Source organism: Paramisgurnus dabryanus, chromosome 19 (genome assembly GCF_030506205.2).
Source record: "Paramisgurnus dabryanus chromosome 19, PD_genome_1.1, whole genome shotgun sequence".
NCBI lineage: Eukaryota > Metazoa > Chordata > Actinopteri > Cypriniformes > Cobitidae > Paramisgurnus > Paramisgurnus dabryanus.
The window spans coordinates 28,941,779-28,969,750 of record NC_133355.1 but is presented as its reverse complement, the minus strand read 5'-3'; the positions used below and the strand labels follow the sequence as shown (position 1 = coordinate 28,969,750).

At 37.5% G+C, this 27,972-nt stretch overlaps 2 protein-coding genes across 3 annotated transcripts; one reads left to right on the top strand and one right to left on the bottom strand.

Moving 5' to 3' along the window:
• Positions 1-9: 9 nt before the first annotated feature.
• Positions 10-5,864, top strand: LOC135780002 (nucleoside diphosphate kinase B). Of its 2 annotated transcripts, none has more exons than XM_065290952.2 (5): positions 10-136; positions 3,005-3,137; positions 3,509-3,610; positions 4,151-4,263; positions 5,618-5,864. In XM_065290952.2, the coding sequence occupies exons 1-5, from the start codon at positions 48-50 to the stop codon at positions 5,733-5,735; spliced, it is 555 nt and encodes a 184-aa protein (XP_065147024.1). In that variant the 5' UTR covers positions 10-47; the 3' UTR covers positions 5,736-5,864. The 2 variants fall into 2 exon arrangements, with proteins under 2 accessions (XP_065147024.1, XP_065147025.1); XM_065290953.2 differs by having other exon boundaries at positions 35-131.
• Positions 5,865-11,812: 5,948 nt separating this feature from the next.
• Positions 11,813-27,837, bottom strand: LOC135785461 (F-box/LRR-repeat protein 19). The gene is made up of 11 exons (XM_065294914.2): positions 27,116-27,837; positions 24,163-24,351; positions 23,285-23,428; positions 23,120-23,206; positions 22,821-23,003; positions 22,518-22,550; positions 21,274-22,418; positions 17,654-17,817; positions 17,385-17,549; positions 13,954-14,175; positions 11,813-13,702 (listed from the first exon to the last, which is right to left on the bottom strand). Exons 2-11 carry the CDS (start codon positions 24,334-24,336, stop codon positions 13,545-13,547), a joined length of 2,475 nt encoding a protein of 824 aa, XP_065150986.2. The 5' UTR covers positions 24,337-24,351; positions 27,116-27,837; the 3' UTR covers positions 11,813-13,544.
• Between the last annotated feature and the right edge of the window lie 135 nt (positions 27,838-27,972).

Here is a 27,972-nt window from a genome sequence, read left to right as displayed (position 1 = left end):
CGCGTGCAGTGATCATCTTTAGCTCCACCCACCAGGCCCGTCTTTATATGCCCACAGCATTGAGTTTTCCGTCTTCCGCTCGTCTCTCCGGCCTGAATTCAGACTCTCAGTCCTCTCACATCACATCATCTGTAAGGTTTGTGTTTAAAACCCTCGCTGTGCGCTTTATATTTACAATGTTGAACCGTAAATATTGATCTGCAAACTGTCTTATTTGACGAGAAGTTTATTTAAGAATGAAACATTGTTTGTGAAAAGTAAGCTTTTGTTAGAATTGCGGTGTGGAAGTATGCGAGTCAGGCCTCGGTTGTTATCGCGCGACTGTGTTTTACTCTGTGCGCTGCATTATAAAGATTACTCGTTGATTTTGACAGCGTGATTTAACTCGTGTTATGCGGAGATATTGTTAGACGCGTTGATTCATAAAATAATTGCTCTGTATGTGAGCAGATGCGCATGTGGCGGTAAAATATGGCTTCTTTGCTCTGCCCGTGTCGCTTTGACCGCAGCTGCTGCCTGCTCGCGTGACTTCACTGTGAATCCCGTCAACTTTATTTAAACTCCTATTTAATCATTTAAACTGGACAATGATGTGTTTAATGTAAAAATATTGTCTGCTTGTTAATGTTTGCGAAAAATTCTGAGCAACAACCAAGGCCGCCTTAATGCACGGGCTAACCTGGGCTGAAGCCCAGGGGCCTCCCAAGATCAGGGGCATCCCAAGTTCACGTTCATATTGTTTTGTAACTTGTCAGGTTATCTGTCAATCACTCTAACTGCACGTTACATGGCTGCTGATTGGTCCGTGGTAACTTACTGTGAAATAAAATATCAGACGTAACAGATTTTTCTATTCCGCGTAATGTAATTAAGTGCGCGTTGTCAACTTGACATTCCTGCATGAATGCCATGACTGAGTGTGACAGAGAAACGGGAAATAATCCACCGACAAATGAAAGAGTAATTTCTGAAATTTCATAATAAGCACTGAGGTGCAGGTCTCTCTCTCTCTTTCGCGCGCGCTCTCGCTCGCTCTCTCTGTGCTCGCGCAGCTGAGTCTCTGGCATACAGAAGTCTCTAAAACTGTGCGCAAGATACTGTGCCGCCAAATAAAGAAAGGAGTTCCCGCACATAATGCTGTTAGTTGTTATAAAGTTTAAGTTTATTTGCGTTTATATCAGTGACGCGTGCGCAGCTGGAGCGCTGTAGTTTGACGCGACGTTAGCTGACAGTACACACATCTGTTGGTTTAGAAAGACAACGCAACGGTAAATGTGCAAGTCAAAGCGCGACAAGACCATCTCAAATAATCATCACCTGATCGCACCATTCATATTTATAATCTCCGTATCTAAAGATCTTATATACAGGTATGTTCCCTGTCTGTTTTGTGCATATTTATACGTGTTCGTTTTACATGCTTATGTATGCATAAATACTAAATACAATGCATACTATATCTTCAATAGCCTACAAAATAAATAACTGCTTAAAAAACAAGATTATGCCTATAAAGACTTATCTTTTGTTAACATTAATGCATTTTCACTTTAAAACTAACTTTAACTTCTTATATTTTTTAAACTGTGCTGAGCATTTAGTTAGTGAGTGGCAATTTTCTGCAAATTTGTATATTCCAAAAACTATATAAACATAAAGCTTATAAACATATATACTCTCACACATTTTGGTTTTATTTTCACCAAGTTGCTGTGTGTGGTTGTTAAATAAACTGTCTTGTGTTTATGATCAAGTGGGCTCAGTGTTATGTTAATAAAGATATTATGGTGTTTTCTGGGTCAAAGAGGTAAAACTCACTCTTTTATGTATTGAAAGAAACTAATGCATTATGTGATGTAGATTACCTAGATATTACAATATTTTTTTAAAAATGAGACTATAAATTGAGGGTATGGGGGGCCTCCAAAACCTCTCAGCCCCAGGGCCTCACATTAGGTTAAGGCGGCCCTGGCAACAACGGACAGTAAATCTGGACATGCATGGCTAATTAAAATTAATTTATCATTTTTGAGAACTCTTATTTGCTGTAACTTATAGCAAAAAAGTTTTTATTTCTTACTATTGCTTGAATTTTAGTTTATAAAATATATATATATATATATATATATATACACTAGTCAACATTCGAAGTGGATCAAAACCTTTAATAAATGTTTACATAAAACCAATCCCTTATACCCATTCTTGTCATAGGACAACTTTGATAAACTTTTTTGATCCACTTCAAATGTTGACTAGTGTGTGTGTATATATATATATATATATATATATATATATATATATATATATATATATATATATATATATATATATATATATATATATATATATATATATATATATATATATATATATATATATATATATATATATATATATATATATATATATATATATATATATAAACCGTCTATACATAATTTTTTTTAAAGCTCGATGCATCTGAATCAGCAAGAATTGTAATTGATGCACTGAGAAAGCAAGAAACTCTTTACACACCTAACCCAATGCCATGCTATTTTTTTTAATGGTTTGTATAAATTAAAGTTTTCCGTATATCAAATTTCATTCTATTAAATAGTTGTAGCTCAGTACAATGTGTTTAGGTTAACTAATAAGTCCACAATACTATACGTGACTCTAGTTTACAGCCTTTAAGACTGCGAGTCCATGAGTGTGCAGTTATTCAAGCTATTGCTTTTGTAAAAATATATGATTTGCATAATAAAATTGTCTGTTTCAAAAATGTTTGAATGCAATTCTATTTTTTTTAATTTATTTTAGTGTGTGTGTGTATTTATATATGTATGTATACGTTTTCCTTAGGAAAATAATATTGGTTGTATTTTCTGTAAAAATCTAATTCATCCTGGTTAGGTGGCATCCCTGTCTTTAGTTGTCAGTTTTGTACTGTAAAATGTAATTGCCAAATGTTTAAATGTCCTTATTAATATTGCATTATTAAATATATTTTCCTCATCAGTGCAATGGCTGCAAACACTGAGCAGACCTTCATTGCCATTAAGCCTGATGGCGTCCAGCGAGGTCTTGTTGGAGAAATCATCAAGCGGTTTGAACAGAAGGGCTTCAAAATGTCGGGAATGAAATTTCTTCAGGTTGGTCAACTATACTGTTTCAATTGTTGACTGTCAAACCATATTAAGTGCGTTTAAGGCAACCTTCCCAATTTTTGGATTTTTTTTTCTTCGATTATTGAATGATTTAATATTTTTTTTTTATGCTTCACTTCTCTTGCATGTCTCGTTTTGTGACGCAGCTCATGGGTTTTTCTGAACTATACTTTAAATTAAAGATCATTGTTTATAATTGGTTGTCTGCACTTTCCTGATACAATCACCGAATGTGTGAACGGTGCTGACAGTAAATGTGTATTAACAGTATGAGTGTGTGTAACTGTCCTTAGAAGTTTTTTATTCTGTTAATGAAAATAAATATGATCTAATGTCTCTCTGTGACTATATGGCAGGCCTCTGAGGATATGCTGAAACAGCATTACATTGACCTTAAAGACCGGCCATTCTATCCTGGACTTGTCAAGTACATGGGCTCTGGGCCAGTTGTTGCAATGGTAAGTTTTCTGTTGGGTCAACGTCATGCCTTCCACATCCAATATCCATTACTATGAAACAGATAATCAGACACTTGTTTCACTGATGTTTTTGAAGTTTTATATTAATGTACGAGATACAATTTCTGTCTTGTATTAATTAAGGAATAATTGACAACGTGCCTTTTTGGATTATTTAAAATGGTGCACACCCAAAGTTTACCACGGGTTTGCCCTGTTTTCAGATAATTCAAAGCACCGGAGTCAATTATTCCGCTTCTGCCACAATTAACACAAACGTTGCTCTGGTGGTTATTTTAAGATACTTGTAAAGTCGGTTGTGCATTTATCGAAAAATAATGCATACCCATGGATTATTTCTCAACCAATCAGAATAAAGCATTCAACAGCTCCATGGTATAATCTTGAATGACTTTTGTCTGTAACTAAGAGAACACTAATCCTAATTTTGTGCTGAGGAAAAAATGACTTGAGGCGGTGCGTGCCGCCTTGTTTATCTATGAAAATGTTTTTGTAAAAGTTAATGTTTGCCGTGTTTAGGCATGGGAGGGTCTGAATGTTGTCAAGACGGGAAGAGTGATGCTCGGAGAGACCAATCCTGCCGACTCCAAACCCGGCACCATCAGAGGGGATTACTGTGTTGAAGTGGGCAGGTAAGCGCGTGCTGAGGTTTTCGCTGTGTACATGTTTTACTTACCAATGGTTAAAATTAGGGCTGGGACAACGCGTCGACGTAATCGACTACGTCGACGCAAAATATGCGCGTCGATTCGTCAGACCCAAAAAGGCGGCGCAGTAGAGTACTAGCAATGCGAGTGGCTTCAGTCCACGGCGGTTTCACACAGCAAGGGTGAGCAGTGCCTGCGGCCGCGCGGCACGTGTTTTTTTTCAGCGCCCATGTTAACAAGCATGCACCCCGCCGCATGAGCAGCGCGAGCTCGCGGCTCTGTAGCAACAGTGCTGCAATCGTTTCTGCGTCGATTCTGCTGCGCTGCTCACGCTCAATTAAAGTGAAAGTGCTTTGTTTATGGTTTAATTGCTCGTGGATTTAGGCGAAAAAGTGTCATTTTACCATAAAATCATGAATGTTGTGCCAAGTGTGTTTTAAACAGTCATTTGAGCAATTTAACAGAAAGCAATGAAATATGTCACTGTTGCCAGAAGACTGCGCTTTCATTCACTCTCTGTACAGCAGTACGTTAAATGAGTCCTAATCTATCTTTATAAACTTAAGAGCAAGAGATTTAATAATGTATGTGCTTAAGTTTAATTATGTTTATATCTGTCATTAAATGGACTAGAACAGCATGAAAACAATGTGGATTAAACAAATCAAATTATAAAAATTACACAGACCATCAAAAGGCACATTGAAGAGGTTTTGCTCATAAATGCATGTAAAATAAAGTAATTTAAACTTGAGATTTTTATACTGTTACTAAACTGCACGGTATGAGCTGCAAATGCTTTATGAAATGCTACCTCTGACTAAGAATGCATTATTTTGCACTTGTATAGTCTTTTTTTTTTTTTTATTTAGAAATTTTAAGAGCAATAAACATATTGAATGTTTACATTCAGATATGTAAATCAACATGTATAAATTGCTATTAGTTAATTATTGGGGAGATAATTGAGAATCGAATTGAAGTCGAATCCGTCTGATAAAATGAATCGTTAGATTAATCGATGCATCGAAAAAATAATCGCTAGATTAATCGTTTAAAAAATAATTGTTTATCCCAGCCCTAGTTAAAATTACTCTGATTTGTGATGAGAATAAATACAAAGTGTGGTGTTAATACACAATGAGCACATTTGGCTTGTCACAGCAAAATGTTATTTTGTATTCAATCGACAAAGCTGTCTGCATTGCAGGAAGAGCAGTGTTGGGCACTTACAATGTACATCACATCAAGAATGTGGTCTACTTCTGCAATGCTACACATTCGTAAACTTACTACAAGTGACAAAGGCAATAGTTAAAATGTTATGTTGTGATTTCAGGAACATCATTCATGGTAGTGACTCGGTGGAAAGTGCCAAAAAAGAGATCAAGTTGTGGTTTAAGCCCGAAGAGCTTGTGTCTTACAAGAGCTGTGCAAAGGACTGGATCTATGAATGAACTCTGCCAACAAATGCTTGAAAAGCTAACATTATGCACTTACTGCTTGACAAGTTCCCCAGACCCTGAGATTTGTGTGATCTCTTCTTGTCTGAAGCACTTGTATGAATAAAAAACAAATCTGATTTCTTTCTGGAGTCACTGTTCTTTGCTTTTTGGTACATAATGAATCTCCACATCCTGTTCCTCTCTTGATTTATAAAATGGCACATTTAGAAGTGTTCACTATTGGTTTATTTAAACAGAATGGACTTCTGGATCTGTTAAATTACAGTACTGCCATTCTTGGTTATCATTCGATGCCTGTGAATCTTTTTCCATAAGATGTGTATCAATAGGCGGTACTAGTGGTAAAAATAATTGTCTGTAGGACTTGCAGCTGGAGTGTTGTTTTGTTAGTGCTATAAAGAAAAATGTGTATCAACAAGAATTACACTAAAAAAAATCAAAAAGAGCCAAACCTTGTCATTGGGTTAAATTAACCAAGGAAAATTTCTATTTGCCCCAACAATGACTAATTTTTGGTTAAATCAATCCAGCATTGGTCGTTTACAGCCCAACTGGTTGATTGCATTCTTTTTGACAGTTGTGGCTAGAAGGAATACAGCAATGGCCAAAATCTGAAAACGCCTTAACCCAACATTTCAGTTTTTAGGCTGTACACTGTAAAGAAAATGAAAACAACTTTGTTTTTCAATTCAACCTATTTCACAAGTTTGCATTAACATGTAATATTTGGGGTGCTGTCCTAGGGGAGTGCTCCGAGCTTTTAGCATGAACCCAGAGTACTTCCCAAAAGTGCCATGTAATAAATGACGGACAGCAGCCCGAAGAACATCCCCAAAAAGTGTGCGCACAAAAACTGATGGGAAACTGCAACTGTGGGACAGAGGTTAGGGGCGACTATATGTAGAGACACCTTTTTGTGCTGGTTGGTTGGATGACATGACCATTCTCCAACCAAGCTTAGATAATCAACTTTAAGTTTTGACCTGTGATAAGTTGACATAAATTATAAAAACAAGTTCCATATTGGGTTATAAAACATCTTGCCAAAGGACTACAGGTTGAAAATTAGCCGGCTGGCTAAACACTGGCTCGTTTACAGTAATGTCGATTAATGTGTGTTGTCCTTATAAATAAAATAAGTTGAAATTGTTTAACTTAATTTGTCAAGTTAAAGTAACAAAAATATATGTTGATTTGACATCAATGCAACTTTTTTTTTTTTTACAGTGAACTGTATCTCATTTAGAAACTTACCTTTAAAAAATTGAGTAAATTAATGATTTTTTTTTTTTCAGTATAATCACTTTTTAAAAGTTCATTCTTTTTTTGATTTTATAAGAAAAAATTCAATGGCAAATTCAATTTTCATTCTTTTAGCCGCTGTTCTCTAAACATGTTTATGGTCTTTTATATGACTTCTGCACAACCTGTCAGACTCACTTGACTAGTTTATCAGCCCTGCCCCTGACCAATCCCTGTGTAGTGTGTAACATAAGAAATTGACACGAAGATTAACCAATTCATTACCTCAGTGAATTATCAGCATTGTGTTCTTGATCTAGAAGATAGAGAGTGTCGGCATATTGCATATCTTTTTTTTTTGCCCTTGAGCTCAAACAAACCCTTTTTTTATTTTATTTTAGTTGTTCATATGTTTTATCGTTCTTTAAAATGTTAACTTACAAAAAAGAAGCCAAGCTTATATAAAAAATTTAAGAAATAAATATCAAAATTGAGGCTACTAATACGGTTTTGGACGCAGCCCAAAATGAAAACTGTTCCTCCTGCTGTTTTAATTTTTTTAGTAACAATTTTACAGCATTTTCCTGTTCCAACTTTTTTGATACGTGTATATTTAAATTGACCTTATTTTTTCTTAAAAGTGTGTATTTCCGTTTAAACATTTGGTTTTAATTTTACACTAAATCTTCAGGCAGAACAGTATAACAGCAAGACGTAAAATCCCTGCTGCTGTTACCAATCACATTAATATCATATCCTGACAGTCAGTGGCTTTTGACTACACTGCACAAAATTTGCTGTAGTATGCAGCTGTTTGCCAGTAACTTACTGTAAATTTATTTTTATCTAATTTATTGGCAACAGTTTGCTCAAAGATACATTAATATTAAACACGTCTTTATCTTTACAGAATAAAACTAAAATAACAGCCTCATGCAAAGCAATTCTGGGAAACAAAAATCCAAAAGTTTGCATGATTTACTTTACTTTTATCGTTTTTTCCCTGTAAAGATAAAGACTTGCTTATGTTTAATGTTCATTTACCTTTAAACAAACTTTTGCCAGTAAAAACCATACATTTAAATCTACTGTACAGTGAGTTACTGGCAATCAGGCCCGGATTAAGAATTCGGAGGCCCCTGGGCACATTGTCTTGTAGCCCCCCCACACACAATCAAATTGTATATATATATACATATATATATATATATATGTTCATTTTTGTTAGAAACACCTCTACTTTTACAGGATTTACACTGACGCATTACAGCCGGTGATCACTACCAGGACAATATCAATACATGTAGATATTTTTGTTGCAAGCAGGGACCTGCACAGGGGGTCTCTTAGGCCTAATTATTTTTTTAACAAAAGATTAAATAAATTGACACAACTTCCTTACCAATTTATTTTAATTCCTTCACACACACCCAACTGTTTCATACTCTACAGATTTCTACAAAATACAAAATAATCAGTTCACACAAAGTGTTTATCACAAGAACAGAAGACAGCAAATGATACTGCCAACAATGTGCATGTTTTCTGTTCTACTACTTTCAAATATATTTAGAATAAATGACTGCGCCAAGAAGAGGGTACAGTTTCACTAATAATGTGTTTGTTTATTTTGCACGTGGTAATAATCTTTTTAATTCTTTTGGTGTTAAAATAACACATCTTTACACTAAACTAAAAAAGGAGGGTTGCTGCTATATTGTTAATTTCACAGGAAAAATGCTGCAAAAATAGAGGGATAAAACACTACAGATAGATTGACAAAATAAAAAAATAAAGCAACTGAAACTGTTACAAAAAGTATTGAACTTTAAATTAAAATCTATTTCTGTTGGCTTATACACTTTAGAAAACGTATTATGAGTCAAGTTAGCAAGACAAAAATTGTCTTTTGGATAATTAGCTGTAAAACTGAGGTACTGGTAGTTAAGTCATTTGATTTCCACTGACCTCCCCACAAGTGTAATAAAGTGCAAAAATGTTATAAATAGATTTTATTTACTTATTTCAAATGTATTGAAAAACATTACACATTCAATTCCAAATTGTTCTTTTAAAGGGAAGCAAAGAAAATGAATATTAAGCTGTTAAAAAATCCCAGTGTTAACATTTTTCTCTGTATGCACTTAAAACTAAAGATATTTCTTTAGATTTAACTTCCCTTTAAACTATAGATTTACTTATAATTAGATACATAACCATTTTGTTGATAACTGCTTCACATCTGTGTCAAATCAGTCAACCAACATCTGGAACACCTAGAAACAGATATTTCAGCCCAGGATCCAAAGTTCCTGTCAAATTTTAAGTTTTGCTTCAGAAACTGTATTTTTAATGTCACCCCAAAGGTTATCAATGGGATAGAGATCATGGGATTGAGGTGGCAACTCCATAACCTCAATCCTCACTCTAAAAAATAATTCAGGGGATTTGTTGCCACTATTTAATTGAATGCATTGGTGCAAGTTAAACATTCAAAATAACTTTAAAGTTGCAAATGGTTTTTATTGAGTTGTCCATGATAATGCTGTTACATCAAGTTAATATTGTGTGTAACTTCAAATTAATTATCTGTGTTAGTTTTTTTTAACTATTTAAGTTGTAGTAACTCAATGCATTTAGCTTGATAACTTCAGGTTCCCAGCATGCTTTGAAATATGGTGTTATTTTATGCATTTCTAATCAAGATAAAACATGAGAAGACTTTTAATGATTATTGTTCTGTTTAAGTACATCCAACTTATTATAGTTTGTTGGCTGGAATTCATTTCAGAAGTAGTTGTCTTAATTCAAAATAATTGATGCAAACTGTTGCGTTAATTTTTTGTTGTTGAGTCCAAGCAGTATTTGGAATCAAGATTTTGCTTATGTGTTTGGGGTTGTTGTCTTGTTGAAACACCCATTTTAGGGGGCATTTCCTCTTCTGCAAAGGGCAACGTAATCTCTTTGGGGTGGTTTCCTGGACAGGGCTAAGTCCCAGACTAAAATGCCTGTTTGAGCTGCCTTAATTAAAAAACACCTGTACAGACATTTTAAATGCAACTGTTTTGTCTTTAGATGCACAAAAGTATTTTTTTGTAAGGTTTGTTTGTAAAAATTACTTAAATATCTTAACATAACTAAAGCCAAGTCCTGGATTAATTTAAACCCTGTCCGGGGAACCGCCCCTTTAAGTATTCAATCTGATCCATGTTTCCTTATATACAATAAATTGGCCCAACACAGTTGTATGAAAAACATCCCAATATCATGATTTTGCACCATCTTTACCTGGGGGTCACCTGAGGTTCTGTTGATAACCACTAGACCCCAAAAGAACAATTTTACTCTCATCAGACCACAGAATATTATGGCATGTTCCTTTGGTCCAGTTGATGTGATCCTACACATGGCTTTTATTCAACAATAGTGCTTTATGGGTGCTTCTTTCAAAAAGCATAGATTCAATCAGACGTCTTCTGTATGTCACAGTACTTACAGATCATTTTAGATCGTCTTTAATCTTTCTAGATGTGATGAAAGGCTGAATCTTTGCAATCCTGACTATTCTTTAATTAGTTTCAACAGAAGTTGCTTGTTTTCTTCAATGTGCTTTCATGTTTTGTTGCAATTATAAAGCATTTGGGATAATTTCAGCTGAGCATCTAACTTTGCTGCATTTCTTTATGTTTTCCCATTTCCAATCAACTTTTTAATCAAATTGCGTTGTTCCTCTGAGAAATGATGGTCCATTTTACTTAGAAATTTAGCAACATATATATATTTTATAACAAACATTTGCTTCCCCTCTTTCTTAATAAATTACAAAAAGGAGATTTTTTTTCACAGAATTAACTAATTTTCTAATTAAAATTCACACTATTATTTTGATCACACCACTTTCAATAAACAACTCTATAACTCAGAACAAGTAGTGTGGATAATATTTCCAATGGCTCTGTTGTTTATCTATTACATTACTACTTTCCAATGCAGAAATATTACTAGTACTAATAACTGTGGTTTATCTGGTTAATGATGCGCTGCTATGTTTTTTTTAAACACAACTGCTATAAATTAAAGTGTAAAAGTTATTCACTAGTTCCACATTAGTACTACTTTAGTGCACTTGAGAAAAGTGTAGACTACTAAATACCAATAATTGTTAAATAGATTTTTAGTGTTAAGTTTTTTCCACATACACTGTAAAAAAATATGCAAAATGAAGTAAAAACAAATTGGTTTTGCAAGTCTATTCAACCTATTATTTAAAGTTTTGGCTTATTTAAGTTGAAATTGTTTAACTTAATTTAACTTAAATTAACATAAAAATATATGTGAATTTGACAAAAAAGCTGGATTTTTTTTACAGTGGGAGGTTACAGTTTGTAAAACTTTTTTTTATTAAAAATGTATACCCAAAAGAATGTTCTTTAAAGCAACGTCATATGACCCCTTTAAGACGGACTTATAAAAATTACGGAAAATGATAAAATAAATGTAACATTGTCTCAAAAACAAACGCATGACTAATACTATACAGTATTTCTGTAAAGCTCAGTGTTAGAGCATTGCCTTAGCAGCATAATAGCTCAAAGGTTTGAACCCTGGGAACACATATACTGATAAGTTGTAATGCACTGTAAGTCGCTTAATAAAAGCATCTGCCAAATGCATAAATGTAATATTTGTACCCATCCACATGCAACAAGCTAACATGCATCTAATGCCGGGTACATTCATTTTTGAAAAAGTGTTCATACTTCATACTTATAAGAAATGTGCACAGGGCTGTGGGTTTTAAAAGCAGACGGATTAGAGAAACACAGAGCGAATAAAAACAACCAACCCCACTGTCTTTATTTAGTTAGACATTTTACAGTAGTCACTCTTATAGTAGCTGCCTTGAGTTTTTCTTTATCTCATTGTTTTATCTATCTTTAATCACTTAGATCAATGCAATGGAAGAAGAATGGAAAAAATTAGAAAAAAGAAAACATTTTGGCAAGATATAGTCATATGGATCCAACCCAATGCATTCAGCAGGGTGATACTGGGTGATATTCAGTTCAGTCATGGCAATTCTGTATCGTGGGCTTTTTGAACCAGCACAAAACACATTAAGATGATATAGGAAGCATATTTAACACCTATTAAAACTGAAGACTGAAGCTTCATTTAAAAACTACAAATGTATGCTTGTAACTCAGCGTTTGATATGTAACCGTCGTGTCAGATGCACTGAACGTGATAGAAATCAGCTAAAAATAAAAAAATAAAAACATTACCACGAGGATACTTTGTATCAATACGATTTCAACAACATTTTTGATTTTGCTGTCGCAACTACAGTGTCGTCTTTTGTACATGGTCGAGTTCACTTTTAAGGGATGCCGTTCGTCAAGTTACATAAAAAAATGGAATTCATTCGTTTGTTCGTGTACTGCCATCAAACACGTTCGACTGCGATGTATTGGACCCAATACTGAATATAAGTGTGCAAGGAATACAGTCAGTGCAAGGTGTCGACATGCAATGCATTCTGGAAGCTGCAAAGTTTACCGAAAGACTAAAAAAACAAGCCACACCAAATCATCCGAATTTAAAATTTGAACACTTAGATGGCAATGTCACCAAATAATAATAATAATAACAATAATAATGCACATCAGTGTTTCTCCATGGTAGATTTAACTAAACACAAACACATGGTTGGTTGTTTAGCCCAGGACTTTGGGAATGATAAAGCCGAGCTTTGATGAAGATTCGTCTCGGTTTAGTTTTCCCGAGCGGACGGCTGTGATAATACTGAACAGAGTCTGGCACACAGGTAAAACTAGCAGTATACAGGCGTTTGTACATCTTGTCTTGTGAAGCGGCAAAGCTTTAGTTTCCTGCGTGATGGATGATTTTCCCAAATGGTGTTTGAAGCGGCGAGCAGCTCCGAAGATGTCACACAGCATGATGGCAAATCAAAAGAAAAGCTTTGACAGTCACAATGCACGATGAGAAAGCCGACGAACCGTTGTAGATATTAAGAGATGGGGTTCGGTAAGCACACCCGAACACTACAGGTGAAGCCAGACACACAGAGAGAGAGATAGAGAGAGAAATACAAAGCAGAAACTCAAGAAAGTGGACACTGTAGGAATGGCACATGGATACTGTGAGGTCTCTCCAAAAGATCGTCCTGACCTCGAGTGAAAAATGAAACGGACACAGAAAGAAGCCATCGATGACCTAACGGTACAGAGTTACTTTAACACTGTTTACACCTCCCGAAACCCATCCAGAGCAAAAAAGTGTGAAACCTGCCGCTAACGTGACCCTTCCACGTTACAGTGGGAAAGATCCGTGCAGGAAACAGAGCGATGCTGGGGGCGGGGCTGCAGGATGAGGGTGTGGCAACTGCGTACACAGGTGGATAATTTACAACTACAAATTTATACACACACGCATTACTGGTACAGAATATCTACATGGATTTATCCGGAAAGACAGCGGCAGTGTCCTTGATCTGCACGCCGCTCGTGTCTCTCTCGTGTTTGCTGTAGTGTGATTTTAGCTGTTCTTCAGCACGAGTCTGTCTTCAGGAGAGGGGAAGCAGTGCAGTTGGCAGACGTCCGGGGCGAGCATGCCGCACGAGCGCAGGTCAACGCTCTGCAGCGAGACGCAGCGACGCAGCAGGGACAGACACTGATCCGTCACCTTCACACAACCTGAAACACACAAACACAAACAATTCAAATCAACTACCTATAAACACCAGCTTGCAGCTAAATATAACCTTCAGTAAGATTGAAATCAAACGCTCTGGATTTCACAGACAGGGTTATGCTTATTTTCACTGGAAAATTAAATATTTTAAAAGAGGTCATGGTATAATTTTCATACTCATCATATGACTGATGGTCTTTAGAAATACAATCATTAAGTATGGTTAACAAATTGTCAATCCATAATTGTGTACCTGCCAGGTTGACGTGGGTAAGGCTCTCTCTGAGAGGTGACATCGGAGACGTCAGCGTGTAGATGGTCTGATCTGTGATGTGGCAGCACTGACTCAGGTCAAGTTTGGTCAGGTGAGGCAGGTAGCGCACTAACAGCCGGGACACAGCGTCCGTCACCTCCAAGCCAGCCAGCCGTAGCTCGGTCACATTCTGGAAACGTCCACCTCGGTTTTCCCCATTAGCTGTAAGGAACGGTTACAGTCAGTACAGTAAACTAAAAGACACGAACAGCACCGTCCAGAGCTGATGACTCGACGTCTGAAATGTCTAAAAAGGCATGGCAATATATTGTGAAATAAAATGTCAGGTGTAACAGATTTTTCTAATCGTGCATTGGCTAACTTGTCCTTCCCGCATGTTAATGTCCAATAGAAAGTAAAGAGCGTAAAGACTTTAAAACTGCATGGTCATCACCTCTAGCACCGGTTATATTTATAATATCTTTATCTAGAAATCCATCTCTCATAAACAGGTATTTATCCTGCCTGTAGGTTTGTGCATTCATACCAGTTTATTTTACATATTGCTTATTTTAAAATGTACTGTATGCATAAATACAAATTACAATGCATACTTTAGCTTCAATAGCCTTTAAAATTAATAACGGACTTAAAAACAAGATTCTGTCGATCAAGACTTAATCTGTTGTTATCTTCTGGGCATTTTCAATTTAACATTAACATGCCCATATTTTAAAACTGTGGTTAGCATTTACTTAAAAGCTATAGTGAGCATATTTTTATATTCCAAAAGCAATATAAACTTAAAAACATATACTGTGAAATAAAACGACAGATTTTTCGTCATACCGCCCACCCTGATGCATACATAAAACATTTAAAAAGACAAAAACGGAAACGGAAAGGCCTATTCTGTCATACAAGTGCAACAAAACCATTGGAGAACAAAAACACAACACTTGTGCTTCTCTTTAAGAAAGCCTCCAACAGAAACACTCTAGGAAGAAAGATCTGATAAAAACTTCAGCAGCATACATGCATACTCCTGCAGTGTACAGTGTTTCAATCACTGTGTTTACATCCTTACAGAAGAGCATACACAGAGCCAGAAAGACTCAACACACAACAACAAGAACTGAACTATACAAATTAAGCAGTTAAAGACAAACTATAAATCAGTGGTCTCCAACATGGTGCCCGTGGGCACCAGATTGCCTGCAGAGTCTGCGAGTTGCCCGCCAAAGCACAGGCCTCAATTTAAATATTTATTTATTACATACTTTTATATTAAAGTGCACATATTCTGCAAAATCCACTTAAGACACAATGTGTGTTGGTAGTGTGTGAACACAACCACCCTATGATGAAAAAAATCCACCTGCTCCTTGTTTTTTAATCCCAATTTAACCGAAGCAGTCTCATTAGACATGCCATTTTGATTCTCTTATCAATATGAGGTCATATTGATAAAGCCCCGCCCACTTACAGTCCTGCGTTACAATAGTTTCCACCCTCAGCGAGTTGTACTCTGTCCACTAGATATTAGTGTCTCGGACTGTATTTATCAGATTGATTTTAACTGAAAGCGCTCACTGTCTGTTTGTAAGGAAGTGAGGAGCTGTAGCTCATTTGCATTTAAAGGTGCAGACATTAAAACAGCGCGTTTTTGCTCCCACTCAAATAGGGACATTTTGGGCATGTTAAAATAAATGATCTGTGGGGTATTTTGAGCTGAAATTTCACAGACACATTCTGGGCACACCTGAGACTTATACTACATCTTTTAAAAAGGCCATAATAGTTCCCCTTTAACTTGGCTTCTTTTATGTATGTATGTTAACATTTTACACAATGATAAAATAAGTAAAATCAACAAGTTACATTTTTTTAAGTAGACTATCGTATTTTTCGGACTATATGCCGTGTTGTTTTTCATAACATGCGCCTTGTAAGTCAGTATGAATTAATTGTGACATTTACGAAGCAAGAGACAACATTACAGTCTACAGCCGCGAGAGTCCGCTATATTCTGCTCCTGTATTTATGTAATTTAATGAATTATGTGATGAGGAATGCCGAGTATGCGAACTTCACGCTAGTTGGCTTGTTCGGTTAAGTAAGCCTATTCAACCTTTGAGGTAAGTTCTGTATTCCAGGGCTCCAGACTAACTTTTTTCACTAGGAGCACAGTGGCCCCCAACTGAAAATTTTAGGGGCGCAACCAGAAAATTTAGGTGCACATACCATAAATCAACATGCTAACCAAATATTCACATTTCGACTAAGTAATACACTGTATTACTAATAAATACTTTGATGATAGATGCAGAAAGTACAATGTGCTGTTTTAAATTCAGTGTCACATCACAAAAAAAGGTCAAATTTACTGGTCGCACATGTGCGACTGGATGTAAAATTTAGTGGCACACTCTCAAATTTTGGTGGCAAAATGCCACCATTTGGTGGCAGTCTGGAGTCCTGTTATGGTTTATTGTTTAAATAACTGATAATATTACTTTTAACGTACAGACATCTATTCAGCCTGCTGTTCTGTCTGCTATTGTTTAGTTGAATAACTGCGTTTTCCAGATTAAATGTCTGTTCTTCGGCTTGGATTTTGTGAAATCATTTTCTAAATAAACGTGACGCATAGTCCACTGCGACTATACGCTACTTATTTATGTTATTTCTTCTTAATGATGCATTTTTGAATCTTGTGGCTTATACGGCTTATAGTTCGGAAAATACAGAATATCATAAAAGTAGCCTTACAGATTGTTTTATCAATTGTGGTAGACCCACAAAAAGTTTGGAGACCCCTGCAAATCTAACAGCACCCTACTCCTGCACATCAACTACAGAAATTTTAAACCTACATAAAGTTTACAAGGAATGGACAACAAGATCAAATTCACCTCTATATGACACTAAACTCTCCTCACTTGACTGTGTGTGACTCAAGTGGTCCACGCCTCCCTCACTCATTCTTAAATTCACCAGCGGGGGAATGATACGTAAAGGATGTGATATGGTAAAGCGGTTACCGTGACGATACTTAAAATTCAGCTATTAAAGTCCTCAGCACTTTAAATAAAGACACAGAAAACCTGGTCAATAACAAATCTACTCATCTCTGGAAACACTAGGGAATCATGTCTCAACCACTTTCACATGACCTTAGAAGATGCATTATAAAGTTGCATTGCACTGAAAAAGGCAATGTGAAACGACAAAAGACCTGCAGAAACTTCATACAGAAGACAGTAGACATGACCACACATGTACACATCCATATGAAATTATTTCTAGTAATGTTAATAATTTGAGTATGGATTATCATATTTGTAAAGCAAGCCACTTTCACTTTCACTTTTCTCCCTTGTAAATAAAGTGACTGTAAGAAAGTGCAAATAGTGAATTCGAGCAGAGACCTGATCGCGTGTCATTAGAAGGCGGAGCCAGCAGTTCTTTTAGGTGAGAGTCTTTAAGATCCTCCACGCGACTGAGATCCAGGAGGCGCAGACATGGGCACACGGACTGGCACAATGCCGAAACCGATGACCACGAGCAGCCCGATACATTCAGCTCTAGCAGACCTGAACAAAGGTGGAGAGCTCTTTCAGATTTCATCAACAATCACAAAAAGCAGAGATTAATCATACACCTTGACCTGTACTGATGGCAGGTGGGTGTGACGTACCCTGTAAACGGTTTATCAGCCACATTAGCTGCTTCTTGGAGATGTTGGTGTAGCCCAGGTTGAGAGAAACCGGCTGTCGGCGGATAATACCGCTCAGCATTATGGGAGTTATGGAGCGCTGACGATTCAAATCAATCTGAGTCCATAACTTCTTATCACAACACCTGAAAACAAGCACATCAGTAAAACATAAGGGCAGGAATCATTGCTATGATTTAACCTAAATCAAGGGTTAATTAAACATTTTCATTTAAAAACAAAATGTTTAAGAGTGATGTATATATAAACAAAATGTTTAATAGTGATATAACCACCATTAAACATTTTGTTTTTAAATGAACATTTTTAATTAACCCTTGATTTGCCCTCTTTTTCACACAATCAGGGTTAGATTAGAAAATGCCCTTGCTGTTCCAAGCTTTATAATAGTAGTAAATGGTGCTTCCGATTTTAAGAATGTCTGTCTGTCGTGACCAAAACCTAGCTTTAAATATGTATTATAATTATATTTTTCTTACAAAATCGCATCGATTGCCCCCAGAAGACTTTTCTTCAACCAGTCGGATTACTTCTGTGAAGGAAAGATGCACTTTTTGGTAGGGATGCACCGATACCGATACTGGTATCGGGTATCGGCCTCGATACCACATTTTCTAAAGTACTCGTACTCGTTAAAAGTCCCCCGATACCTGGAATCGATACCACGGTCTGAGAAATGTCTATGTTTGAGCGGCGTGTAAGGGGTTAATGCCTCTTGTGTTGTCCAAAGAGGCAGAGTTTACAACAAACTGGAAAACTAGTCCTTTGTTTTTTTGTTTAATTATATGACTAAAGCTGTTACCTGTAAATTTAAATCATGTTTTTTTTATTAAGTACTCGGTATCGGCAAGTACTGAAATGCAAGTACTCATACTCGTATTCCAAAAAAGTGGTATCGGTGCATCCCTACTTTTTGGGCTTCAAATCAAAAGCACCATTTAATACCATTATAAAGCTTGAAACAGCAAGGCCATTTTCTAATAGCACTTCAAAGGAGTTCATATACATGAAGGATGGCTTAAGGATTTTTGGGTGAACTGTCCCTTTAATATTACAGTCAAGAACTTTTGATCAGTACTGGTATAAAATTCCTTGTATGAATAACATTTGTGCTAACAGATACACACAATACCTTAAAATGACAGCATGAAAACATGTAAAAAGGCCAATTGCAGTAGATAATGACAATAAAAACTATATAGAAAACATAAGAGCTATAAGTGCCAGTGCTCGGTGGAAAATGTATAAAAGTGTGTTTCAAAGAAAAATCTTGATTTATTTACACAGTATAATATTGTGCAGAGAATATTCAGAACCAACCAACAACACAAGATAAAGTTCATGACAGGCCTGAGCACCAGGGCCATTTCCAAATTGTGGCTCTAGAGAAATAATGCGTAGGGCTCATATTTATGTAGCTCTACCCATTTAGACCAAGGCCCTTTTTATACCTGGTATTAAGATGCTTTGTATACAAGCAGCCACAAAAGACGGGTATTTTCAAAAACGTAGCTTTTTCTATGCCGCAGAGTTCCCACACCTTAGTTAACTTCAAATTCAAGAACCTTTCAAGGACTTTCTAGGTCCAATACCCTCAAATTCAAGGACTAAATGTGGGGACACATTTCAAGTGAGAACAAGGTTACATTGTGTTAGCTTTTAAGATACATTGTTACAGTTCCCTTTCGAGGGAACTAGCGCTGCGTCACTGCAGTAACACTTTGGGGACGCCTCCAGGGGTAAGTGCGTCTGAATGTGTATATCAAATTCAACCAATGGTGAGGCTTAACGACAAAGACAGGGTGACGCGGGAGCCAGGAAGTATATCACTATCTGAAATATTGTCAAAGACGGCGTTACAGGGACTCAGGAAGTATGGAAAGGGAGACACAGCGTCTCGTTCCCTTCTCAGGGAACAACAGTTACATACGTAACCCGAGACGTTTTCATGTGTCAAACACAACTATGCAAAAAAAGCATTTTGGTATGAATCGTCATTCGCATACAGAAGATATAAGCATTTAAAGCGATCAGTTTAGCACGTGTGCTTAAAAGTCTAGAATTTGTATGATATTATCCTACAATACTTTTCTTCTTGCATAAAAAAGATTCAAGCATTTTCAATGACCTGTATCTATGTATGTATATTTTCAAAAACTTCCCAGGGCCCCCCAGATTCACAAACTTTTCAGGATTTCAAGGACCCGTGGGAACCCTGTATGCAGTCAAAAACGATCTTCACAAACCAATGGGTATTTTTTTTACAGTCTATGGTGTGGACACATTTTTTCTTTTCTGAGGGAAAAACTCAGTTTGTAAAAATACCCGTGTACGTGTGGACTAGGCCTAACTCTCCACATATTAATCTGTAATGTATGAGCACTAGGGGTGTAATGTTAAGGTTCCGTGCGTACCTCAGTTCAGGGGCCACTGTTCGGCACGGGTTAGGTACAAATGGGAAAAAGCATCAAGTACCTGGATCTTTACAATTATTCTCAGTACTTCATTGACTTCATTTACAAAAAATTATTGGCGATTTGTTTTGTACATACATATAAATCAGTAATAAAACCAAAAGCTTATTGAATATAAATGAAAACAAAATGTTTAATATAATGATTAAGAGAATGAGGTTTAATTTAGTTATTCTCTTATATTAAAAAGTTTTATTGTCAAAAGTATCCCTTATGAAAATCAAACATGGTTTTACTATACTAGAAGAATGGTTAGCCAAATAGGTGAATTTTGATTACTTTATAGATTTACTGAATATACCTTGGTTAAAATATGTTTCCTGTGGCCAGTGAATGGGATAGTTTCCTAAAAAGACCATAGTAAAAGCAGACGCTTGCGTTGGTTTAATTTTGGCTTATTTTGTCCATTGCTTAGAAATATCTGAAAAAGCTCTTACATATACATTTGTGCAGCATGTTTACTAACAACACAAACAACGGTAGTCTAACATAATATTAGCGATGTTTTACAGACTCACCCATAGACCATCCCCTTAAAGACATCAGGTCAAATGGCATTCCAAGCACGCCTCAACGTGCCTCACTTTTTGACGTGTAACTTCAACACCATTAAAGATCCATCCCTTCACAATTTCACATCAATGTCTCGACATTACTTTGATCAGATTTGAAGTGATTTAGGTCAATGTCAAACTTTGTTTTCAAGGGGCAGGGGATTAGACTAGTCCTAGACTAACATAAATGTAAGAGCTGTCCAAACTGAAAACAACTTGCACTGACATATCTTAAAATACATCAGTGCCCTTTGCCTAAAAATGCAAACAAGTAATGTTTTTAGTAAAGCATGTTTGTTAAAACTATTTATACTTCCTCATTAAACTAAGGTCTAGTCCTGGCTTAAGCTAATCTCTGTCCGGAAAACCACATAAACTCAGAATAGCCACTTCCATGTGATCAGACCCCAAGACTATAGCTTTAATTTAATTTTAAAATACTCGCAATGAAAACTACAGGTGCATAATAGTTTCTATAATGTTGTTTGCTAAAGTGATATTGCCCAACAAGAATGATGTGTATCATCATGTTTCAGGCGGCGTAATATCTCACCAGCGGCTCCAGGTGCGGCAGACGCGCATGCAGACACACAGCTGCCGTTGATTAAGGTGTTGGAAGACACGAAGCCACACCTCCCTTGGCAGCACGTGTGAAGCGCCGCCGTCCAACGGCAAGCAGTGCGGCTCGGGGCACGCGGGTGGCGGACGGACCAAGTGCCGTTCCATTTGTACAGGCTTCGGAGGCGAGGGCACAGCGGCGGGGCTACGCTTTACCAGCTGCGAGCGTGCGGGTGCCAAGCGGGACTGCTGAGAGCGATGCAATGCTAGTGAGCTACTGACGGGGTTCGAAGCGGCAGTACCGCCATTCGCGGTAGCGGAAGCCACCGTCGTCCCCGTGTTTTTATTTGAAGGATTGTTTTGTCCTTGCCGGCTTCCGCCACGAATCTTACTGCCACGGCCGGACTTAGCGGCTCCGTGTCTGTGATTGGTGACAGTACCGCTGTTGGAATTCTCCTTCTCCTGCGTCTCTCGACCACCCGCCCGTGTGCGGCCATTACGCGTCTCCTGACCGTTGGCGCGCTTGGATGAGGAAACGCCCTCGGAAGCAAGTCCATGTCCGGTAGGCTGCGCTTGCGTCGTTGATAGCGGCGACGGCGGGGCCAACGTAGAGGTTTTGCGACCGCGGTCCCCCGAGCCTTCTTCCTCATCGGCCTCCGTGTCAATAACCACTTTGCGCACTCTGTGGGACGCATCTCCTTTGCGCCGCTGCGGTTCGTCCACGTTCTCTTGCTCCTTTTCCGCTACGAAACTTTCACCTTCAGAGTCCTCGCTGGCACTGAAGCCCAGTTCTGCTAGCCGACGGTTTCGCTCTCGCTCGCGGACGCTGCTGTTGCCGTACGCAGGGGCCGGAGAGGAAGGTTCAGAGACAGCGGCGGGCGACTGCGATTCGGAGTCCGACTCGGAGTCGGCTTCAGAGCTTGATGAAGAGGAAGAACTGGAGTCCCGTACGCGTTCGAAAAGCTGACACATTCGTTTAAAGCGTTCAAGTTTCTCACGGTGATGAGAGCGCTGGTCCAGGCTGGGGTTTAAAGATGAGGCCTGAGCTGCAGTGGAACCTCCGCCGGAGCCGTGGCCACCAGATGAAGACGAGTTCGGCCCGTTTGCTTCAGAGGAATCAGAGGAGTTGGGTTTCGTTTTCTGCGGAGCGTGGTAGAGAAAAAGAAGTGCTGTTATGAAACAGAAGTACTGTTAAATAGTCATTTTAACAAACAAGCCTAAGAGATATAACAATCATACCTTTTTCAGGTGCTTATCACGTGCACCCTTGATCTGTTAGACAAAGACAGAAAGCTTTCATAAACAAAAGTCTTAACAGGGTACGGATTTCAATAAAACCCTGTTCATTTAAAGAAATATATGTGACCCTGTCTGTGAAGTCCAGTCTAAGGCATCATAATCTAATGATGCATCAAAGTTTGATTTCATTCATTGACTTCCTATTGATTGACATGATCTTACTCGGCCAATATTAAAGACATCAAGGATATGATTTTTTGTAGAAAACAGTCAGCACAAAAAAATTGGCGCCATAGGACCGACCTTCTTTTTGGAAGCATTCTCCTGGGGCAGATCCTTCTCCTTCTTGCGTTTATGCCCATCCTGACGGGCCGTATCGTCTAGAGATGCTGGCTTCTTTTTAATTGGCGGCGCATCATCTGTCAGTTTCCAGCGACTCACTTCCCCATTGTCCAAACGTCTCTTTCCTAAACCATCTCCTTGATCCTTAAGGATGCACAGACTCTTGTAATACCATCACACTAAATGCTAACCGTTTACTATTTTTATGTATTTTAAATACTTTTAAATACTTTTGGCTCCGAGCAGATTCCCAATCTTACCTTACTGGTTTTTCCTTCCTTGTGGCACTTTGGACATTCCCAGCAGTTTGGGATCTCATCATTAATAATGCCTTCAGACTTACCCATCTGTGGGAGACAGTTTTGTCATTTAAAGTGAAAAGTTCAGATGTGGTGTTTTAACACAAAATCAGACACAGCACAGACCTTCAGACAGCTGGGGTGAATGATCTCATTGCAGATGGTGCACTCCATCAAAGAAAGGCTGAACTTCTCCTCTTCCGACTCCACCGTGTCCTCCTTTCCCGCTTCGCCACACGCAAAACACACGGCTGTGTGTGGCAACACCGGCTGGAGGAAGATGACGATGACAGGAGAAAGTGCATGAAAGAGACACTACGAGTATTGGGTTTTAAATAAAAAACAACTTAGAAGAACAACATATCGTAAGAACACATGTGCACTAGGGCTGGGCAAAAAAAAAAGATTTTTCAATTAATCATTGTTTTTTGTTTTTTTTAAACGTGGTCGATTAAAAATCTTTTTTTTTTAAATAACCTGATCCTGTTTGATCAAGGAATGCGACTGTTTTGCTTTTTTTCAGCAATAAATTTTTCATTTTGCATCAAAATTGTATTGTATTTAACATAATTGTATGCATTTGAAAATTAGAGATGGGTTCTGTTTTAATGTACCCAAGTGTATCTAAAATAAACAAAGTGTAATATACAGGTTGGTGGCTCTTAATTTCTTTTTATTAATTACCCACTTGTAAACTTATGTTCACTGTTTTTTTATTTATAATAAAGTATTTGTATTAAATTTATATTCATTGAGTTGAATCGAGAATCAAGTATAAAAATCGGTCCGAAAATCGAACCAAGTACTAAATCGATCAGATAGCTTATGAATCGAAATCGAATCGATCCGGAACATCTGAATCGATACCCAGCCCTAATAGGCACGCAGTCTTTCATGTGTAGTCCATGTGGTGTCTCATTAGTTATGTTATCACTTTTCAAGAACTTTGATTTATAAGAAATGCATGAATGAGTGAGTGAGTGAGGTGTGCAGGCTTTATTTACCGCAGTGCACTGCCTGAGCAGACACGACTGTTTCATTCGGCCTGGTCCACCAAACTTCTTCATGTCTTTGCAGAAGTGGCACTCGCCGCACTCGGTCCGCATGCAGGCTTGACAGCGCCGGCAACGTGTCCGTCGCCGCCGCGCCCCCCCTCCCAGCGCCTTACTGCCAGACATCCCCTCTGCATTCAACTGAAAAACATCCAAACACATAAAACGATCAACCGTTTCCAGTTTTAGGGCTCATCACATGAATCATTTCAAGACACTTAAAAATGTCCCGGAAAAAAAGGTAAGCATGGTTTTTTTGGAGTATATCACTATTGGCGAAAACAATATTTTACTACTGTAACCAATGTGGGTAAAGGGTTCAATCACAAGCAGACTATGGTGCATGCTGCTGCTGACCTAGTTGACAACGGTTTTTTTTCCTTTTTTATTAAGCCATTATGCAATCATTGTAAACAATACTTAAACACCCCTTATAAATGCACAAATTACTTGCAAGCGTATTACGTGTCTGTACGCTGGCAACTACGTCAGCAGGATGCGCAGCATGTGCCGTAGTCTGCCCGTGAACACGTACTGAAGGACCAAGGAGGAAAACAAATTGCCGAATAAAATCGTTTATTTGTTTTCTTTGTGCACAAAAGTGTCTCGTCGCTTCATAACATTATTATTGAAGTACTGATGGCACATGGACCTTTTTGGCGACGTCTTTCATTCTTTTATGGGCTTCTGGGAAAATCAAACTGCAGTGTATGGGACAGGCACAAGCATCCAATTTAAAAAAGACAAAAATCATAAAATGTGTTATGAAGACAATTAAAGGACATGGTGGTTTAGAACAACACAGGGGTGATTTAAGATAAAATTGTAATTTTGGGGTGAACTAACCCTTTAATTTTCATAAGGGGTAGCACAGACGTCAACTCTGTTCTCATCATAAACACTTTTTCAATGGTTGCTACATACTCCAGGTGAAAGTGGATGATAAGTTAGTTAATCTTAACTAGTATCAAACAAGTGAGTTGTGGGTTACGCTCAGTAAGCACTAGCCTATTGAGACACAACTTCACTGTAAAAAATTCCTTTTTGCACTTAAATTTTTAAGTTTAATTAACTTGAATTTACAATTTATTACTTTCTTGACTAGTAAGGAGTTGATTTAAATTATACAAAGTTGTATTAGCTTAAAGTTATTTAACTTCATTTTTATAATTAGCAATTTTTACATTAATTAAGAAAGTGACAAATTAATTTAAATTAAAATTAAAAAATAAATAAATAAATAAAAAAAGTGCAACAAGGACATTTTACAGTGTAGGGCTTCATCGATATATCGGCCTATGATAAGGCTGTGTAATTAATAGTCTTTTGTATCGTTCTTTAATTCAAACAATTACAAAAACAACATAATCGAGGTAAAAAATTGTGCAATAAAAATATAAATAGCATGCTGCTGGACCAATGTGTTTGTAAGGCACCACACGCTTTGAAGGTTAAATAAATGCATGTTTAAGTTACGGAGTAATCGTGGAAAATGTTTATTATTTTTACCAAAATAATTGTGATTATGATTTTGTCCATAATCGAGCAGCCCTAGCCTGTAATGAAATCACAGATAAAAGCATTTTTATCACTACTGGACATCGGCCGATTATTTAAAAACAGCCGATGATCAGGGCCGATTTAAAGGGGACGCGAAACGCATCAAAACTCGTGCTGTGTGACTATTTTAAATAGAATAAAAAGGCAAAACTGTTGGTATCTATGGGTATCGATAGATGTCATTCTTAATAATAGCATACATTAGCACTGAAATTTTGTATCGGTGCATCCCTAGTCACAATCCGAAACGGGTCGCAAATCTGTTCTATATGTTCATGGCCGAAATAGAAAATAAGACGAAAATACAAAAATATAAAAATCTGCCCAGTCACGAACCCTTAAAATGTTTTTAAACTACGCTAGACGAATAAAGTTCATGTTTTGATGTCAAATGCTTTGAAATGTGGGCACGTTTATCTGAGTGTTAATACTAACCCAGTATTTGTTTCATGCATTGTTTTAGGCTGGTAGGAATCACACCTCTGCTGTCATTTATACAGTTACAGTATTGTCAATAATCCCATGTCACACACGTATCCCCTCTCCCAAACACAGGCTGACTGCACCACAGCTTCCCATACAAACATTATTATGGTGCCTACATACAAAATCCAGTTACAGATCCCACAATAAAAGTCATTTACTTCAATATGGGATCTCCTGTCAGAATGTTGCTGTCATTTTTACTCATTTCAGATTTATTATAGTAATAATAACAGTGGGATTTTGGAGGAAACCACAGTTACCATAGCATTATTGTAAAAATCTTTGTGTAGGCCTGAATTTTTTTTAAAGGTACAGTGAGAAATGAGATTTAATGTGACAGTGTGATGAACACACACGCACTGTTATAATCACATATAACACTCTCACTCATTCATGAGTGTTTCACAGCTAACATGAGCAGCTAACCTCACGCTAACCAGCACGTTAGTTACTGCTTCAGACCTCACAGGAAACCACCACACTAACTCATAACCATTAAATCCCAGCCGTACATTACGTCATGTAAAACATAACGTGAATACGAACATATATAAGATGTATGAAATGAAACTGGCAGTTTATTCTCTGTAAGCATCTATCCAGCAGGCTAACACTGGTTAGCAGGTCTATTCATGTCCAATACTGCGCTACTAACCAGATTCACATCAACCTGCTGTCTTTGTAAAGTGATGCACTGGCCAGTGATTTATCAAACGTCTTTATGGAGGTGTAATTTTACTCATAATAATGTTTATATGTCACGCGTTCACAGTTGTGTAGCTCCATAAACACAACACATTACGGGCTAACCGCGCACATCGCCTCATCACTGAGGACTAGATGAGAGAGTTAAACTCACCTTGTGTGGAGTCGCATACTCCTTGATCGAGCATTAGAATGATGATTTCTTATGATAGACGACCACAATGAGAGAGGGAGAGAGAGGGGGAGAGAGAAAGACAGAGAGGGAGAGAGATCGCTTCCTTGTTTCTCGGCTCGTGTTTCTTGCTTTCAGTCTTCTTTCACGCGCTTACATGTGTGACCGCTAAACACCCATCACCAACAAACCATAGCATCTATCGTCACGTTAACAACATTTATAATCAATAAACAATAACAATCTTTCGAGATAAGATAGTTTTGTTATCTGACAATGTCTGCTGCTCTGCAGGTCCAGCCCAGTCTCTCTCTCTCTCTCAATGTGCTCTCAGTGGCTATTCAGTCATCAAACATGGTATCAAATCTTCTCATCATTGATGTGTACATCCAAACATTCTTGTGGGATTTACATGGACGTTATTCCTGTCGCCCGAGATTTCCGAATGATCGCCTGAAATAAGAGCAAAGAGCAGAGACGCATAAACGTGGCTTTTGTTCGTCTTTCCTATTGTGTTGCTTTCCTGTAGATGTGTGTCATGTAAAATATAATGTTCACGTGATCGCACGGCACTGACCACATAGCCTAAATAATCCCGATGCCAGCACGCTCCATATACTGCTCATGAAAAATTTAATAAATAAATAAATAAATATGGTAAATATAAAAAATGGAGAGTAAAAAATACGAACGCTCCTCCCGCTGTATTCGTCAGAGGCGAAAAGCATCATGGGAAATGCAGTCCAGCAGCGGTGCATTACCCAAAATTCTAGCTACTAACGTTACAGATAGATGCTTGCGTAAGAAAAATACATAATATAATTATATAGTAATATAGT